Raw genomic sequence first — 19,941 nt, forward strand, 5'->3', positions numbered from 1 at the left:
ATGAGTCAGTTCGGGCTGGGCGCGTCCAACAGCCACTGGGGCTACGGCTCGGCGCCCTACTCGCCCTACCTGACCGGCGCGGCGGCAGGGCTGGCGGGCAGCTGCGCCTCCACGGGCGTCGGCTTCAACACGCCGGCGCTCGGCTTCTCCGCTGACCAGGGCTCCACCACGGCGCACGACGCCTTCGCCTCGCCCTCCACCGTCTCCTCGCGTAAGTCTCTACATCTACATCTACATCCATATTCATCTACATCTACATCTACATGATTACTCTGCAATTCACATTTAAGTGCTTGGCAGAGGGTTCATCGAACCACAATCATACTATCTCTCTACCATTCCACTCCCGAATAGCGTGCGGAAAAACGAACACCTAAACCTTTCTGTTCGAGGTCTGATTTCTCTTATTTTGTTTTGATGATCATTCCTACCTATGTAGGTTGGGCTCAACAAAATATTTTCACATTCGCAAGAGAAAGTTGGTGACTGAAATTTCGTAAATAGATCTTGCCGCGGCGAAAAACGTCTTTGCTTTAATGACTTCCATCCCAACTCGCGTATCATATCTGCCACACTCTCTCCCCTACTACGTGATAATACAAACCGAGCTGCCCTTTTTTGCACCCTTTCGATGTCCTCCGTCAATCCCACCTGGTAAGGATCCCACACCGCACAGCAATATTCTAACAGAGGAGGAACGAGTGAAGTGTAAGCTGTCTCTTTAGTGGACTTGTTGCATCTTCTAAGTGTCCTGCGAATGAAACGCAACCTTTTGCTCGCCTTCCCCACAGTATTATCTATGTGGTCTTTCCAACTGAAGTTGTTCGTAATTTTAACACCCAGGTACTTAGTTGAATTGAAAGCCTTGAGAATTGTACTATTTATCGAGTAATCTAATTCCAGCGGATTTCTTTTGTAACTCTTGTGGATCACCTCACACTTTTCGTTATTTGGCGTCAACTGCCACTTGCCACACCATACAGCAATCTTTTCTAAATCGCTTTGCAACTGATACTGGTCTTCGGATGACCTTCTTACACGTACAAAAGTAACTGCAAATTGACAAAAGGCTCATTACCGAATTATCTAAATTCTCTAGCATCTTTAATTTTTAGCGTCCTGTCGGTCTCTTTTGCATGTTATATTATGTTAACAACTTACAGGTGATATACGTCGTTGAACTACCAAATAAAGGTAATTTTGTTATTCAATACGCGTCTGAACTCTATTTTGTTTGAAAAGAGATGATCAGTGGCCTGAAATTTCTTAACATTTGTAGATACAGCATTTTACGGCTCAACAGTCACTAGAGGATGAGGCATGCTTGGGTAAGGCCGGGTGATACGAGATGATTTCAGTTACATTACATCATGGTCTTGTATGGAGTGTAGCCATGTATGGAAGTGAAACATGGACGATAAATAGTTTGGAAAAGAAGAGAATAGAAGCTTTCGAAATGTGGTGCTACAGAAGAATGCTGAAGATTAGATGGGTAGATGACATAACTAATGTGGAAGTATTGAATAGAAATGGGGAGAAGAGGAGTTTGTGGCACAACTTGACTATAAGAGGGGATCGGTTGGTAGGACATGTTCTGAGGCATCAAGGGATCACCATTTTAGTATTGGAGGGCAGCGTGGGGGGTAAAAATCGTAGAGGGAGACCAAGAGATGAATACACTAAGCAAATTCAGAAGGATGTAGGCTACAGTACGTACTGGGAGATGAAGCAGCTTGCACAGGAGAGAGCAGCATGGACAGCTGCATCAAACCAGTCTCAGGACTGAAGACCAGAATAACAACACATCATGGTCAGACAGAGACTCCAAAATCAGGTACTGCATTGTAAGGCGTACCCAGGAGCAGACACAGACTCAGAATACAATACAGTAGTGATGAAGAGTAGGTTGAAGTTTAAGAGTGTAGTCAGGAAGAATCAATACTCAAAGAAGTGGCATACGGAAGTACTAACCAATCCTGGGATACGCTTAAAGCTCTCTAAGGCTACACACACAGCAATAAGGAATAGCTCAGTAGGCAGTACAGTTGAAGAGGAATGGACATTTTTAAAAAGGGCAATAACGAAAGTTGGAAAGAAAAACATAGGTACAAGGAAGGTAACTGCGAAGAAACCATGGGTAACGGTTAACAGAAGAAACAATTCAGTTGATCGATTAAACGGGGAAGTACAACAGTATTCTGGGAAACTCAGGAATACAGAAATACGTGTCAGTGAGGGATGAAATAAGTAGGAATTGCAGTGAAGCTCAGACGAAATTGCTGCAAGAAAAATGGGGAGAAACCGAAAAAGAAATGATTGTGGGAACGACAGACTCCGCATACAGGAAAGTCAAAACAACCTTCGTTGACATTAAAAACAAGGGTGGTAACATCAAGAGTGCAACCGGGATTCCACTGTCAATTGCAGAGGAGAGAGCAGATAGTTGGAAACAATAGATTGAAAGCCTGTATGAGGGGGAACATTTCTCTGGTATGAGAGAAGAAGGAACAGGAGTCGATTTAGAAGAGATAGGGGATCCAGTGTTAGAATCAGAATTTAAAAGAGCTTTGGAGGACTTGCGATCCAATAAGGTAGAAGGGATAGATAGCATTCCATCAGACTTTCTAAAATCATTGGTAGAAGTGGCCACAAAACGACTGTTCTCGTTGGTATGTAGAATGTACACTATCAGTCTGCCAACATACCATCTGATTTTCTTAAAAATATCATCTACACAATTCCGAAGACTGCAAGAGTTGACAAGTGCGAGAATTATAGCACAGTAAGATTAATAGCTCATGCATCCAAATGGCGGACAAGAATAATCTAGAGACGAATGGAAAAGAAAATTGAGGATGTGCTACATGACCATGTTTGGCTTTAGAAAAGGTAAAGGCGAGAGAGACGTTACGGTTGATAATGGAAACGAAACTAAAAAAAATCAAGATACATTCATAGGACTTGTCGAGCTGTAAAAAGCGTTCGACGTTGTAAAATCGTGTAAGATGTTAGAAATTCTGAGAAAGAATGGAAATAAATGAAAGGTTCAGGAATGGAATTGAAATTCAGAGTGAAAGGATATGAATGATACGATTTGCTGATGACATTGCTGTACTGAATGAATGTGAAGAAGAATTACGTGATCTGCTGAATCGAATGAACGATGTAATGAGTACAGAATATGGACTGAGAGTAAATCGAAGAAAGACGAAAGTAATGAGAAGCAGCAGAAATGAGAAGAGCGAGAAACTTAAGATCAGTCGTAGAAGAAGCAGCGTTCACTCCACAGAGGTGATCCTCTGTTCATTATTGGGGTTAATCAGTCTTCATTGCGGTGCCAATTGCTCCACAGTGTTAGGCGACTTGTCCTTGCCCTTCAGAGCCAACAAGCCACGGAACATCTGTATTACGTTGGGAGAGTCTCAGTGTGATTCGAGCACAACTCCAGGAAGGGCATTCCTGGTGGAGAGAAGTCTACTAGTTTCAAACATAGGCCTTAATTTGAGGGAGAAATTTTTGAGAATGTACGTCTGGAGTACAGCATTATATGATAGTGGAACATGGTCTGTGGGAAAACCGAAACAGAAGAGAATCGAAGCATTTGAGATGTGATGCTATGGATGAATGTTGAAAATAAGATGGACTGCTAAGGTAAGGAATGAGGAAGTTCTACAGTTATCGGAGCGGAAGGGAATATGTGGAAAACATTGACAAGGAGAAGAGACAGGATGATAGGACATCTGTTAAGAAATGAGGGAATGACTTCTATGGTACTAGAGGAAGCTGTAGAGGTCAAAAACTGTAGAGGAAAACAGCAAATAACTGAGACGTGTGTTGCAAGTGTTACTCTGAACTGAAGACGTTGTCACAGGAGAGGAATTCGTGGCGGGTCGCGTCAAACCCGTCAGAAGACTGGTGAGCCAGAGAGAGAAAGCGATTTACCTTATACTCTAGACACCGCACTTGAAGATTATAAACAATACAGGAACCTTATCAATTTTGAATAACATAATAATGATTCAACATTTTAGTTACTCGGTTTCTAGGCACTGAAGTCATCATGTGTGATTCCCTTGCTCTCCACTCTTTCGAACATCATTCATAATTCAGGATCCAATCACATTAATATGTTCACCACCTATGATGGACTTCCGTTGTCAACAAGTCTCTGTGCAAGCTGATGGTAGCTCCTCAATGGTGTGGCCTGTGTTCTCGTGGAATGGACTGACTCCTCTGGTCAGACTGAACTGATCGCTGATCATCTGCAGCCATTCGTGGACCTCATATTCCCAAACAACGACGAAATTTTTATGCATGACAATGAACCACGCAGCCCGCCGTGCCGCAATTGTTTGCTATTGGTTTGGACAACATTCTGGACAATTCGAACTATTTAGCCACCCAGATCGCCCGACATGAACCTCATCGAAAGATTACGGAACATAATCGGGAGGTCAGTTTGAGCACAAAATCTTGCATCGGCAACACCTTCGCAATTATGAGCGGCTACAGCGACAGCATGGCTAAATATTTCTGCAGGGGACGTCCAACGAATCTTTTGAGTCCATTCCACGCCAATTTCCTGCGCTACACCAGGCAAGAACGAGGTACCCCATGACTTTTGACGCCTGAGTTAATAAATTCAAGTACACACACACACACACACCACACACACACACACACACACACACACACACACACATACACACACACACACACATATGTTGAAGGCACAACATGTGAAACAGAATGCAAAGAAAAGATGTGTGCACGTTCTCAGTGCTGTGTCAGTGATTTTTCGAAAGGTTGGGAGAAGAACAGCAGTAAAACCAACAGGACAGGCGCACATTTATAAGTAGTACATCAGTTACAAACCTTGACAGCACTAATTTTGGCCGCTATTAGATCATACAAAGTCAGAAAATGTGAGAACTGTTTCTACCCTCAAAATGCAGTGTCTAATATGTAAGTCAAAATGGTATACCCATAAATATGTATAGCTTTTATGCCACTGACAATACGTTTAAAAAAAGGCGAAGACAGTATAAGATGATAAAAATGGTTTTATTATGTTGCACTTAGACGGATATACTCTGAAAATTATCTGCGTAAATCTGTATCATCTGTTATCGCTAACGGGACGGACAAAGGAAGATCGTAGGAGCAATAACAGATGAAATACAAAACACCACTGATCACATAGCTACAATGGGCAAGATCGCATCAGCATCTCTCCTTGCCCTACCAAATTAATTAAAGCTTTTTCTTTTGACCTGAAAATGAAAGCTGTGCAGATGACTATACTCCCAGTTGTTGATTACAGCTATACTATCCTGCAAGGTCTTTCTCAGAAAAGTTCAAGGCGTCTGGAACTTGTACTGAAAGCCTGCGCACGATATTATATCTGAGAGTTTTGATTATATTTCACCATCTTCTACACGACTACCCTGGCTACTTCCAGACGAGCGCAGAGATTTCCGTCCCAACCTTAACGCTCTTGCCTAAATTACACAGGGGAAACACTGTTCTTATTCCTTTTGGTTCAACTTCACTAAGACCTTTTCAGTTGCAGTAACCTGACTTTGGAATGATTTCAGGGAACTAAATAACATATGCACCTGCAAAAGGTGATTAATTAAATATCTGCTAAAACAACAACCCTGACCATCATGTTCGTGTATGCGCATCTAACCCCATTACAACTAAATTCCCTTCTACCCAAGCAGAGCTTCAGCAGTTACCAAAACACTTATGTGGATCATTCTTCCGAAACTTCTCTCTCAGAAGTCAGTAAGCCAAAAAGAGATCACTATTTCACACCAACTATAACAATGTGTAACATCTGCTGTCACAATTTTTGTTATCATTATTATTATTACTATTAGCAGCTCCAGCAGTAGAAAAAATAGTAGCAGTAGTAGTAGCAGAAGTAGTACCACTAGTTTCAACGCTTCTCAGTGTATACTATCATTTTCATTGTTGTTAGATGCTTTCTAATCCCTTTAATTTTATTAATACTGTATTATTACTGTTTATCATATTATAACTATTGTCATTTCTCAAGCAAAGAAGACAAAACAAAATACTGTATTTGCAAAACCTGGATTTGATGTCAGGAGGGCATGAAGATACTAATCTGTTGAGTTTACATAAAAAACAAGCATTTTCAGCAACAGTGAACACAACTCCATGATCGAATCATCATCTCGAGGAAAGAAACGTAATATTCTGACTTCTGGTATGAGGGTACAATTTAAACTGTCTTCCGCAGCAATTTTTTACCCTACGAACTCCCTCTAATACCATGAACGTTATTCCCTGTTGTCTTAATACACGTGTCATCCTGTCTCGTCCTCTTATCAGTGTCTTCCATATGTTCCTTTCTTCACCGATTCTGCAAACAACTTTCTCATTTTGCATCAGCTCACCTAACTTTCAGAATCCTTCTATAGCACCACATCTCAAAGACTTAGATAACTGTTTTTCGGTGTGCCCGGAATGCCTTACAATGCAGTGCTCCAGACGTACATTTCAGAAGTGTCTTTCTCGACTGGGGCTGAAATTTTGTTATTAATGAACTTCTCTTGGCCAGGACTGTCCTATTTGCCTGTCCTAATTGGCTCTTTATTTCCACCTTGCTTCGTCTGTCGTGTGTTATTTTGTTTTAAGATGAAAGAATTCCTTAAATCCCTCTACATCGTGGTCCTCTATTTTGATGTTAAATCTATCGCTAGTATCTTATCCACTACTCCTCATTAGTTTCGTGTTTCGTCGGCTTTCTCTCAGTCGACATTCAGTGGTCATTAGACCATTCAACAGGTCCTGTAATTCTACTACACTTTCGTTGAGGATAGCAACGTCGTCAGCGAATCTAATCGTTTATGTTATTTCATCTTGAATTAAGATCCCACTCTTGAAACTTTCCTTTATTCCTGTCTTCTGTTCTTCAGTGTATAGATTGAGCAGTAGCGGTGAAAGACTACATCCCAATCTTACACGTTTTTTATTCCGAACACTACGCCCTTTGTCTTTCATTCTTATTACTACGTCTTGGTTCTTGTACATCGTCTATTACCTACTTTCCTTATAGCTAACACATATTTTCCTGAGAACTTCAAACTTTTCGCACCATTTTACATTGTCGAACGCTTTTTTAGGGCAACAAATCCTATGGCTGTGTTTGTTTTTTTTTGGTCTTAAGTCTTGCTTCCATCATCAAGTGCAACGCTAGAACTTTCTCTCTGGTGCCTTTACCTTTCTGAAAGACGAACTGAGCGTACCTAAGAGTGAATAGAGAAGATTTCTAACCTTTTTACGGTTTCAGGAAGCGAAATCGCATCACAGAGCGCTTTTTTAAAAAAAATTCTGCCAGCGAACACACCGTTGTAACTGACATCTTAGGAGCAATGTTACGTAAATATGTTACGTAAATATTAGGCGAATAAATGGCTAACACTCTTAGCAAGGTTGCCAGCGAGCACATACAAAAGGTTCAGTTCTTTGTATTAGATATTGCACTCTCTATACCGTATATGTTTGTTTCATTCCTGTATGAGTCTCGTAATAAATTTTTGTATTCATAAATCCGTCTCAAAGGTGAAAATCACTTTTAGCCTAAAGAGAAAACGTTTTATAAAGACGACCGAGGATGATTACTTCTGATTCTTCATTCCTGGCCGTTGTTAGGGGAATCATAATGGCAGACTGATTGTTTATTAACATGGTCAACTGAGGTACAGACAGATTTCTTAATTTGTCGTGATTGGAATGAAATGTCAATTGTAACATAGTGTCATACTCATGCTACTTTATTTGAATTATAAGTGCGTATTCTCTATCACCTGCATCTCTTAATTGTTCTAAATGCTGAGCGGAAGAAATTTTCAATGCCACTACTGACATATTTTGTGACTCACTACGTTTGGTACTAATACGCTGGCATACAAACAGTGATATGAAACTAGTGAAATGCAATTAACGTCATTTATCAGATGCACGCGGGCAGTTTTTGCCAACTTATAGCAGGATCAGGAAGCACTGCGGAGTGCGTGGAAATCCCTGTTCCGTGGACACGGAGCGGCTCATTACCGTGAGAGCTCACGCTGTAAAAATGAGAGGCAATTTCCCGAAAGCATCAAATCGAAAGTAAACAGCGGGCGATCCGCTACTAATCGCAGCTATTCGTTCATGAAATGGCGACTATTCCCTCGAGCAGTTTTCGTAACAAGACATCGTCGGGTTAAACGTCCGTTTTAGTAAAACGCTTTTACTGCATGCCCAGCAAATCTGTTTGGAAGCCAAGGTAGTTTTTGTCTCCCAATCAGTCTAAAGGCAACGGGCACCCATGCCTGCATTACTCCATGAGAATGTCTGTGCTATGGCAACCTTCCAATGGTTTTCGAGAAGATACGTGTAATTAGAGTGATACAAATTTCGCTTTCAAGCCTTGAGGGCTATCAATTCCGGCCGGTTGCCGTTTTTCTTCCACTGCCAGTGCCATCATTTCGATACTTTATGGAGAGGCATCAGGTGAGCACTCCTCTCTCTTAGCATTTGTAATCTTATCAGACCCTGAAGCTGTTACTTCTTATTTCAGTACCCCCTCAATTAATATCGCGAGTCTGAGTGCATCCCTTTTACGTAATTCCTGAAAGGAAAATTCCCTGACAATACTGGGAATAGAATTCTGGTTGCGGCGTGGCGAGGTTTGAAATTCCGTTTTGTCCTGGGCAGGCTGCAAATTAGAAATTCACCTACCTCAGAACGGCGTCTGCTCGATGTCCCTTCACTCGGCAACGTAGATATTTACAAGATTATGTAAAAGCAGCGTTGATAAAAAACACCATCTAATATCTACAATTACTGAGGCCGCGCAACTCTAGTAATGAAATAAAGTTCTGTGGAAAAACTGTCACTAAAAGATTTATCGGGCGGTAAGATTGGTTTCTGGAAAATAATGTCCGAAATTTTCTCACAAAAATGTTTATTTGTTCTTTTTGAAAGTTTACCGTCATACCTCCTTGCCTAGGGACGCCAGATGAATGTTGATGTCGTCAAGCCCTGAATCAAAATTGCGCAACGGATAACTGGGGAGAGGAGCTTCATAGCGCTACCTAGAGAGCGTGTCCCTTCTGTACGATACTAGGCAAGGGGCTGGAGGGCTCATACGCTGATGTGTGGGTCGCTGCATTCTATAGCTTTTATTTTAAAAAAATTCCTTTAACTTGACTTCTTTGTGATTTTTAAGGTATGTTAAAGATTGATGACAATTGATTATATATTTTAAACATTATCACTCGACTTTACAGCGATTCCAGCCATTGTTTCAGTTTACAGATATTACAATTTTACAACCTATAGCTCGGGTATATTATATACTAATCTGCAGGCACATTTTTACGGGTAAGATGGAATTGCGTTGGCCAAATGTATACCACCAAAGTCTCCCAATATTTTACATAGGACATTCACTATGTGAGGAGGATAACGGGCAAACTGGGGACCAGATACTTTAACACAGGGGGGCAAATTTCCGGAATTAAACGAGCACATTCATTTCCTTACACAGTCCGAAGGTGGAAATAAAAGAATTAGTATAAATATTCAAATACATCTCTTCCATGCTTGAACATTGAGACAGACGCACTGAGGACACGTCTGCTCACTTACCCGTCTTCTGTAACCCCTCCTGAGAATATGGCGGGCACCCGGAGGTCTTCCTGGGCCCCCAGTGGAGGGGGTGGTTGAACCACTTGGCCGTGACCAACCTCTCCACCCCAAATCTTGTGACACTGGAAAGTCTTTGACTTTTACCTGCCTGTGCTGTCTCTCTGATCCCCTAGCCAGGAGTAAGGTTGGCACTACTATATTATAGAACTACTTCCCAACAAAGATTTGGCCAGCTTTACGGAAAGGTGTGAGGAGGATTAGGAAAGTTCATGTGCAGATTCACATCCACGTACAAGAAAGGCATAATACACGACACATATAAATACGTTTTATGAAGCCTGACACATTTCTTTCCATCCGTCCACATGGGTTCTGTTGCACCCGCGGCCGGCCGCGTCGTGTAATAAAACTGGTTGCGGAGCCGCCTCTGTTTCTATTTCCCGGTGCGAGCGAGCAGCGAAACCTGCTGGTTATAGAGCGGATACTACTGTACCGTTTCATTTTAACCAAAGAAACGGTACTATTCAGTCCACATGTAACCTATTGGTTATTTCCGTCAAGCGCACAATTCATACATTAATTTCGCACGCACAGCATCCAGAAATATGTGCAAATCCGACCCGAGTTAAACATTTCCACAGTCATTAATTCCACCACTAACATGACATATTACATTCGGTCCTTCTGGTGGATTTCAAAAAAAAAAAAAAAGAAATTGCTCTCCAAAAATGCTTAGTGGTTGAATACTGAAACATGCCATGCAGATACTTTGAAGGCCAAATTTTCACACTCGAATATCACTCCAACAAAAACATTCCAAAACTTCCGAACTTCACGAAACTGTCCGTAAATGCAACTGCTATTATGGCCACACAGTCTGTACTCGAGAAGATAATTATTTCTTCATTTTATACATTATTTTGACTGAAACTAGTAACATGACCGTCCGCGTTCAAAGCTAGCGAGAGACTTCTTTCTTGTGGCCTCACTCCCAGTACAACTGTCAGGTAACGAGCGGGAAACGTCGCAATTCTGATTGGCGGTCCACCGCATGACAATCAGACGTGTTGACCTCCCAGGTATGGAGGCAGACATTATACAGAAATGATGGATGTCGACTGACACAGTGATTTCTGATGGAAGTGTTAAGAAAACCCATTAAATAATTGTCGAGTCATATCCGAACACGATTTCGTCCTCGTGAAATGTTTGACTTTTATATGGAAATGTAGAAACAACTTCTGTCGCACATATCACACAACGTAAAATGTAGACATAATTGACTACTTAACTTGTCACAACCTTTCTCCGAAAAACAGCACTTCAGAGTGAAAACTGGGACCACAAGTAACATGAGAATTAGATCAGATATCTCAACAACGCCGAAAGTGATTATACGGTCACAGTAATAAAGCACTGAAAACGTAGAAAAACACAGGAGTAAAGACGTTATTAATAAACGTTTAGATGAGGAAGCAGAAATAGTTAGTAGACATATGAAGAAAGTAATTTACTTAAAATACCAAAGATATATTTGGTGCAAACATATACTGTGTTCATAGATTATGAAGTAGGAGCTTCTCCTACTTTTTGTTGTATTTTGTTTATATGGCTTCCTCGCAAGCCTAAATCTACAAGAAACGGTAAAGGGTAGTGTTGTTAATCAACAAAAAAAACGAAGTTGTTGCGATATTTTACAGCTTTTAACGTTTTCTGTACCCTTATCGATAAAACATCTTTTTATTCAGGGAGAACAGATAGTGATTTCGCGGGCGTGTTGGTGGCTGTTTGATGATGCGTCTTTTCCGATACATCCCAACAGTTTATACCTGCCTCCTCCTCAGTTTATGCACTTGTGTGGCTTAACGACCCACCATCTCGGACATTTTGTTTCTGGTGAGTCTTACGCCTGGTATGGTGCCTTCCGACAGATTTTTCTCTCCCGTGACTATAATTTCCTCCGATTAGTACGTACACCCAATGTCTTTAATTATTTGTAGCACCGTACGTATTCCAATCTCTGCTTTCCCTCGATGTCTTTCCTCGGGGTTTTATCGCTTCTTGTCTCTAATTACATTATTTTTCTTTGCGCTCGCCGATACTGCTCAGAACCATCACTTACCTTAGCAGTGCATTACGTTTTTCACATCCATCTGCAACACCGTATCTCCAGTGCTTCGACTCTCTTCTTTATCAATTTTCCTGCAATCCATGATTCATGCTCATACTCTTAGATACTCCACATGGAGTTCCCAAAAATTTCTTTCTCAAGTTAAGCCCTGGCGAAGGTAACTCTGTTTGTCTGTGCTAATTTGCTTCTTCTGTCCTCCTTGCTTCATTCCTCACACCTCGTATGTCTCCAAGTTAGTCAAATTCCTTTGCTTCGACTGCTAATTGCCCCCCTCCCCCCACCCCCACCCCTCGTCCCAGACCTCGGCAATTTTTGAGGTAAGTTTATCGCTAATTTCATTTCTGCTGTTCTTCATTACCTGCGTCACTCGTTGGTTTACGCTCAAGGTGTTTTCTACGTCTGGTAGATAGTTCATTCTGTTCAACACATCTAGTTATTTGTCCTCACTGTTATAATGCATAGCAATGTCATGAGCGAATCTTATCCTTGAAATCCTTTTACACTCAATTTAATCTCACTTCTAAAATTTCATTACATTTCCGTCATTTATGAGAGTCAGTAACTTTAAAGTATCAACAAATATTCCGCAGTTCTTTGCAGAAACCTTTATAAGATGTGGTTCTTTAACTTCTCCCGGCGTATTTTTTGCTCGAACAGTCCACGGGTGTACTGCCGGTCCATTGTGTCCAACGGGCACTGACGATGGCAACATGTCTGATCGCCGAAATATTGTGCCCATTGGACACTATGGACCGGCGGTACACCCGTGGACTTTTCGAGCAACCTTTATAAGGTCAGGGAAGGTGTACAGTTTTAGCGAATCAAGTATTTTAATTTGCATTTACTTAAAACTTGAGCAACTACCTCACTTTCTATGGAGGAGTTGTGTAATATTCTGCGATATGCTAGCGTGTTTCCTTATATTGAAATCAGTGGGTGCTTCATTTCTTCAAGGATCACGTTACTAACAAACCACATCCCATTTAACATATATTTCCATTTAATAATCTTACATTCAAACGCATTCCGTTGCATTATGCAATGGAGATGAAAGTTCTAACATTTTTGTTGGGATGGTAAAGTCCATTACTTACCTTGTATAAATGGTTGTTCTTCTGACAACCATTTTTCCTCATACAGTTTTTCCAGGTTAACTGTTTTATGCCTTATGACGAATAGGGTCCGCTTTTATCTCCGCCTCCCTCTGTTTACATGTGATGAAAATGTTCCAAGTAGTGTAGCGTTTTTAAACAGTCAGTGGTTTCATTTTCCGAGCTGCAATGAGAGAACAGTCCAAAACGGACGTTCCAGAGCTATGTTCATTAATTCAGAGATACACACTTTCTTATAACATCTGGTTGTGTTAGAACACAATATAAAACTTGTGTTACTGATATCTTACATTTAATTCAATCATCTTGTGCTATATCTATTCGCTGGATGGGGTCTAAAACCATACGAAAATGTAAATTTACGATTTGGATCAGGTAGTGATCACGTTATTCGGATAAAGCAGTGCGTTCAGTGTCAAAATCAGATTAGATACATGAAGAACAAAATGATATGTCCAACACTGATTTTCTACGTTATGGTGGTATTCTGAATGTTCTGGTCGAATGTGAAGTGTACCAGCAGAAAGACATAATCAACACCTTCAGCCTGTGGTAAGTCGCAGCATTTGGATTTACCACTGTTAGCAGCCCACAGCTAGTTTTCTGTGGCAGTCTGGCATTGGCAGCTCACTGTCTACATTTGGTGGTGAGCAGGGTGATACCGTGGCGATGTTACTAACTGTCATGGATGATAGAGAGGGGTGATGCATCGAAATGAGGTAAGAGACCATGGTTCGGAAACGACAGAATCGAAAGTTTTAAGCGACTATCGTTCCGATACATCTGATAGTGGAATACCTGTACAGGTACTGTTGTCGTTAAGACTGTAGGGTAGATACCTTTCAGAGGTGACAGTGCGGTACAAATCAAGGAAAAATTTCTGATACATGTGGGCTTTAAAATGGATACCTTAACAGCTGTGACCACTTGTTCATCGTCGATAAAATGAAACACATCTCTTCTACTGTAAACTCTTTGCTTGTCATATTTCTGGTGGGAGTAACGTGGACCATAACAAGAAAAATGTGTCCAGTAAAGACGGGCTTTAAAATGCCTAATTACGAGCTATGAGCATTTGGTGGTGACGCACTGACATTGTTCAGCTGACTACCAGGGCGTTTTGTAACAGGCATTAGATATACACTGAAACACCGGATTAACGATCTCATAGCTTCAAAAATGATTAAAACCTATTATCATTAAATGATAACTCAGTGGTACCACAAAAGAACTGAGTTCAATAGAGGGACAGTGCAGCTGAAGGCCTCACTTTGCATGGTTTCTTGGGCCATCCTTCCTATGACTTAATTTTGCATCTTCTTCAGACAGGGTCGTTGTGAAACATATCTCCACTCTTTGAGAGATCCAGTTCACCAGATCGTAGAGTTTCCATACTTTTGGAGAAGACCTGACAACATGTCCGATAGTTTTACAAATAGGTATAATAGATTTTGACTCTCCTTACTCTAATTCAGCGTAAACCACTGTGTTCATTAGCTGCTTGCTGCATTAACTGCTATTTTCTAAGATTATCTCAGTCTATTGGGAAATGACCCACTGGGATCTCAAGTGGCAGGTGGTTTTCCGCCTAAATTACGGGTCACCCAAAGAAGGGTTATAACTGCAACAGTATAAGAAAGTGAGACATTCATCGTCATGCCTTTACTGCTGCCTTCTTCACTGCATTGCAGTACACGCTAGAGCATATGCGTCGTTTATGACTTTCTATTAGTTGTCCAGTGAATGAAGAAGATCGGGTTCCCAGGCGTCGTAAAAGTAGCTCAGGTTTCGGCCCTGAAGTACCTCTAATGGTTTATCTGGTCAATAAAACAATTGCTGTGACACATTAATAACAGTCGTCGCAGTTATGGTATCTGGTAGATGAACAGCTCTTCCCAATTGTCACAAATTGTGGCGTTAATCAGCAAACCACTGCCGTGTAATTCTAATCGTGTCTGTCCCTAGGCTGACCTCACTCGTAGCAATTTGTGATAACCACTTCAGGTTTTTACGTATCGGGTGTCTGGTAATAAGGGTGTGGCGCCAGGATATCCCGTGGATGTCCTTCTGAGTCAGATTTTCCTAAAAAAAAAATTCTACGTGGCATGCATTTGCGTCGGTCTGCACCACTCAGTTTGGGCAAATCGTGATTTTTTCTCCCTGGCAACTGTGAATTTTGGTTTCTAGAATAAAATTTTCAATCTACAGCTGAGTGTGCGCTGATATGGTACTGGCGGAATTAAAGCTGTGAGGACGGGGCGTGAGTCGTGCTTGGGTAGCTCAGTTGGTAGAGCACTTGCCCGCCAAAGGCAAAGGTCCCGAGTTCGAGTTTCGGTCCGACACACAGTTTTAATCTGCCAAGAAGTTTCATGAATTTTGTTTTGTGAGCGGATGTGTAACACTTGTTTTCTTTAGCAACTAACATCAGCTCATGTGTTTGTAGTTGCATGTGATTAAATGTAGCTCCCACTTTGTTGGGTGGTGGTGTACTGTGAAGGACTTGTATCGTGCACTTAGTCCTGCTACTGGAAACTGCACCAATGGATGTATCTGTGCCCTATTGGTGTTGATCCATACCGATGCAATGTGACTGAATAACGACAACGTCTGTTCATTATTCTAATAAAGCTGGCTGTTCCCTTTGGACACATTGCAGGCCGGTGAGGAATTGTTTCACGGGTAGCAGTGAAGAGCTCAACTGCCTGTCGATTGCATGGTGCTAGCCTCCTGAAACACTGTTACTTCTACATCTCCTATGCTGTCAGCTAGTCTCCTATAGTGTCAGTACTGTCTTATCTAACAGATCTAGCTCGATCTCTATCACGCTCAGATCTTGAGACACCAGCCTTTGGTCATTTTCTCGTAACTCGTAAACTCTCGCAACATTCAGGTGTTATTCAGTAAGCTCTACTCCAAGCTTGCCAGTTGTGTACTGTATCGCTAGGTCGCAACTTTATTACTATTCGTTACTCCTCTCACCAGTCTTAGCATACCAGTCAACCCTCGAATATCATAAGTATCAGTATCTTAACGGAGAGACGTGTACAGACATTAAAGTAACCTCTGGCGTGCCACAGGGGAGTGTTATGGGACCATTGCTTTTCACAATATATACACATGACCTAGTTGATAGTGTCGGAAGTTCCATGCGGCTTTTCGCGGGTGATGCTGTAGTATACAGAGAAGTTGCAGCATTAGAAAATTGCAGCGAAATTAAGAAAGATCTGCAGCGGATAGGCACCTGGGAGTGACAACTGACCCTTAACATAGACAAATGTTATGTATTGCGAATACATAGAAAGAAGGATCCTTTATTGTATTATTATATGGATTAGATTGTTTCGGGGAGGAGACCAGACAGCGAGGTCATTGGTCTCATCGGATTAGGGAGGGTCGGGGAAGGAAGTGGGCCGTGCCCTTTCTGAGGAACCATCCCGGCATTTGCCTGGAGCGATTTAGGGAAATCACGGATAATCTAAATGAGGATGGCCGGACGCAGTATTGAACCGTCGTCCTCCCGAATGCGAGTGCAGTGTGCTATGATTATATGATAGCGGAACAAACGCTGGTAGCAGTTTCTTCTGTAAAATATCTGCAAGTATGCGTACGGAACGATTTGAAGTGGAATGATCATATAAAATTGATTGTTGGTAAGGCGGGTACCAGGTTGAGATTCATTGGGAGAGTCCTTAGAAAATGTAGTCCATTAACAAAGGAGGTGGCTTACAAAACACTCGTTCGACCTATACTTGTGTATTGCTCATCAGTGTGGGATCCATACCAGGTCGGGTTGACAGAGGAGATAGAGAAGATCCAAAGAAGAGCGGCGCGTTTCGTCACAGGGTTATTTGGTAAACGTGATAGCGTTACGGAGAAGTTTAGCAAACTCAAGTGTCAGACTCTGCAAGAGAGGCGCTCTGCATCGCGGTGTAGCTTGCCGTCCAGGTTTCGAGATTGTGCGTTTCTGGATGAGGTATGAATGTATTGCCTCCCCCTACTTCATCTTCATTTACATCTACATACATACTCCGCAATCCACTATACGGTGCGTGGCGGAGGGTACCGCGTACCACAACCAGCATCTTCTCTCCCTGTTCCACTCCCAAACACAACGAGGGAAAAATGACTCCCTATATGTCTCTGTACGAGCCCTAATCTCTTTTATCCTACCTTTGTGGTCTTTCCGCGAAATATAACTTGGCGGCAGTAAAATTGTACTGCAGTCAGTCTCAAATGCTGGTTCTCTAAATTTCCTCAGTAGCGATTCACGGAAAGAACGCCTCCTTTCCTCCAGAGACTCCCACCCGAGTTCCTGAAGCATTTCCGTAACACTCGCATGATGATCAAACCTACCAGTAACAAATCTAGCAGCCCGCCTCTGAATTGCTTCTATGTCCTCCCTCAATACGACCTGATAGGGATCCCAAACGCTCGAGCAGTACTCAAGAATGGGTCGTATTAGTGTTTTATAAGCGGTCTCCTTTACAGATGACCACATCTTCGCAAAATTCTACCAATGAACCGAAGACGACTATCCGCCTTCCCCACAACTGCCGTTACATGCTTGTCCCACTTCATATCGCTCTGCAATGTTATGCCCAAATATTTAATCGACGTGACTGTGTCAAGCGCTACACTACTAAAGGAGTATTCAAACATTATGGGATACTTTTTCCTATTCATCTGCATTAATTTACATTTACCTGTATTTAGAGTTAGCTGCCATTCTATACACCAATCACAAATGCTGTCCAAGTCATCTTGTATCCTCCTACAGTCACTCAACGACGATACCTTCCCGTACACCACAGCATCATCAGGAAACAGCCGCACATTGCTATCCACCCTATCCAAAAGATCATTTATGTAGATAGAAAACAACAACGGACCTACCACACTTCCCTGGGGCACTCCAGATGATAGCCTCACCTCCGATTAACACTCACCATCGAGGACAACGTACTGGGTTCTATTACTTAAGAAGTCTTCGAGCCACTCACATATTTGGGATCCAATCTCATATGCTCGTACATTAGTTAGGAGTCTGCAGTGGGGCTTCGAGTCAAAGTTATACCTCCCAAGGAGATCACGAGTGTAAAATTAAAGGGATTCGAGCGCGCACGGAGGCTTTCCGGCAGTCGTTCTTCCCACGAACCATACGCGACTGGAACAGGAAAGGGAGGTAACGACAGTGGCACGTTAAGTGCCTTCCGCCACACACCGTTGGGTGGCTTGCGGAGTATAAACGTAAATGTAAATCCCTAACCACTCTCACTTATGATGCAGCTCCATGTCTGTACCAAATACACTGTTTGACATAATTGCTCCAAGAGCCGCTCGCAGCTGCAGCTATCAAAACTGGGTCTCATTTAGTCTGCTTGCATGATCGCAGTGCTGCCCGACACGACAACAGCGACGGCTGACCTGGATCAGCACCTCGGCCTGGTGAGTGCCCAGCAGCAGCAGCAGCAGCACGGGGGCGGCGTCGGCCACCACCAGACGGGCGCCGCTGACACCACCGGTTCTGCGGGGGCCAACACGGCAAACGGTGCCGCCGGGGGAACCAGCAACGGCGCAGGCAATCCCCAGCAGCAGCAACAGGAGCGCGTCGGCTCCGCGGGCTCGGCGGGGTCCAGCGCTGCCGGACTGCTGGTTCCGCGTTATCCTTCGTCTGCAGACTTCGGGCTCGTCGCCTCGGGGCCGCGCTCGCTAAGCGACTCCTCGGCGGGCGAATCGCCAGTCGGCAGCAGCGACGACCTGCTGGGAGCCGGCCAGCACAACGGCGGTGCCGCACCCTCCTTCTCCTCGCTGGTGCCGGGACACCACCACCATCACCACCACCACCAGGCGGCCACCACCGGAGCCGCGGCTGCCGCACCTTACGCCAGCTCCGGCGGATCAAACCTGTACCTGGGCGCGCCGGTCCTGCCGGCATCGCTGCTCTACTCGCAGCTCTACTCGGCCGCCAGCGGCCATCAGAATCACCACCATCACCACCACCACCATCAATTCCACCACCCTCTGCACCACCACCATCACCACCAGGACCTGACGGGCGCCACGGCTACCGACGCCATCGCGCCATCGGTGGCTGGCGTGAACGGCGGCGCGGCGTCGACCGGAGGCTCTGCGCTAGGCGGACTACTCGGCACCTGCGCGTCGGTGTCGGCGGCGGCGGCGGCTGCAGCAGCGGCGGCGGCCGGCGGATCGCGCGGCGTCGGCGCGGAGGAAGACGCCGCCTCCCAAGCGCGCAACGGCCTCGCGGTGCCTCAGCAGCAACAGCAGCCGCGCGCGCACTCCGCTAGCGACGGCGCCGCCGTCTGGAGGCCCTACTGAGCCCGGCGGCCCGATTCGCCGCCGTCTTGCCGGTGACGGAAGCCTTCTGCCATAGCCTACGTTCGGGACTTCGGGCACAAAAGCTGACGCACCAAAAACATTTCTCACATATGAATCCTCAATACGACAGTGCTCCGCACGTCATTTCAATAGCGGTGGTCCCACAGTGGCAGCAGCCTACTGCGGTAGCCTGCCACGTAAACTGAAATCCAAAAACATTGGTCAGATACGAATGTGCTTCACACGTCATTTTAATAGTGGTGGTCCCAAAGTGACAAAATCCTGCTGCGATACACTGCCACACACACTGACATACCAAAAGCATTGATCAAACGTGTCGATCTAGTAACGCATACCAACAGCGATATTACCTGATTTACGTGTAGGAGCAGCCCTGTGTACAGGAGACTGATATACCAGAAAGCTTGGTCGAATCTGCAGTACGACAGTGCTCCACACTCCGTTTCAGTATCGCTTCTTCCACAGTGATACTACTGATTTGGTTATAGAAGCAAGATCTACAGCTTTCGCTATGCTCCTCTTAGAAACGACGTCACACAAACAATTTTGCGTCAGCAGATGTTGAAACGAGGTGAGACAAAAGGTTAAACTAATTACAAGAAACATGTGCTGACTAGCAAGTGTTCAGTTCTCAACAGTAAAGTAACGAAAATAATAATTCTGCTAAAAAAT

The 19,941-nt window shown here is 43.6% G+C and overlaps 1 protein-coding gene across 1 annotated transcript; it reads left to right on the top strand.

Moving 5' to 3' along the window:
- Positions 1–19,248, top strand: LOC124593841 (transcription factor MafA-like). Its single transcript, XM_047132188.1, has 4 exons — positions 1–211; positions 18,305–18,383; positions 18,549–18,999; positions 19,186–19,248. Exons 1-4 carry the CDS (start codon positions 1–3, stop codon positions 19,246–19,248), a joined length of 804 nt encoding a protein of 267 aa, XP_046988144.1.
- The last annotated feature ends 693 nt before the right edge of the window (positions 19,249–19,941 follow it).

This window comes from Schistocerca americana, chromosome 2 (assembly GCF_021461395.2).
Source record: "Schistocerca americana isolate TAMUIC-IGC-003095 chromosome 2, iqSchAmer2.1, whole genome shotgun sequence".
In the NCBI taxonomy this organism is placed as follows: Eukaryota; Metazoa; Arthropoda; class Insecta; order Orthoptera; family Acrididae; genus Schistocerca; species Schistocerca americana.

What these genes read in the sequence shown, in the direction of transcription:
- LOC124593841 (XM_047132188.1), top strand. Translation starts at nt 1, where the DNA reads ATGAGTCAGTTCGGGCTGGGCGCGTCCAACAGCCACTGGGGCTACGGC. An exon ending in GCCCTCCACCGTCTCCTCGC is followed by an intron (nt 212 to 18,304) that starts GTAAGTCTCTAC and finishes GCATGATCGCAG; the next exon opens with TGCTGCCCGACACGACAACA. An exon ending in GCCCAGCAGCAGCAGCAGCA is followed by an intron (nt 18,384 to 18,548) that starts GCACGGGGGCGG and finishes GGCGGGGTCCAG; the next exon opens with CGCTGCCGGACTGCTGGTTC.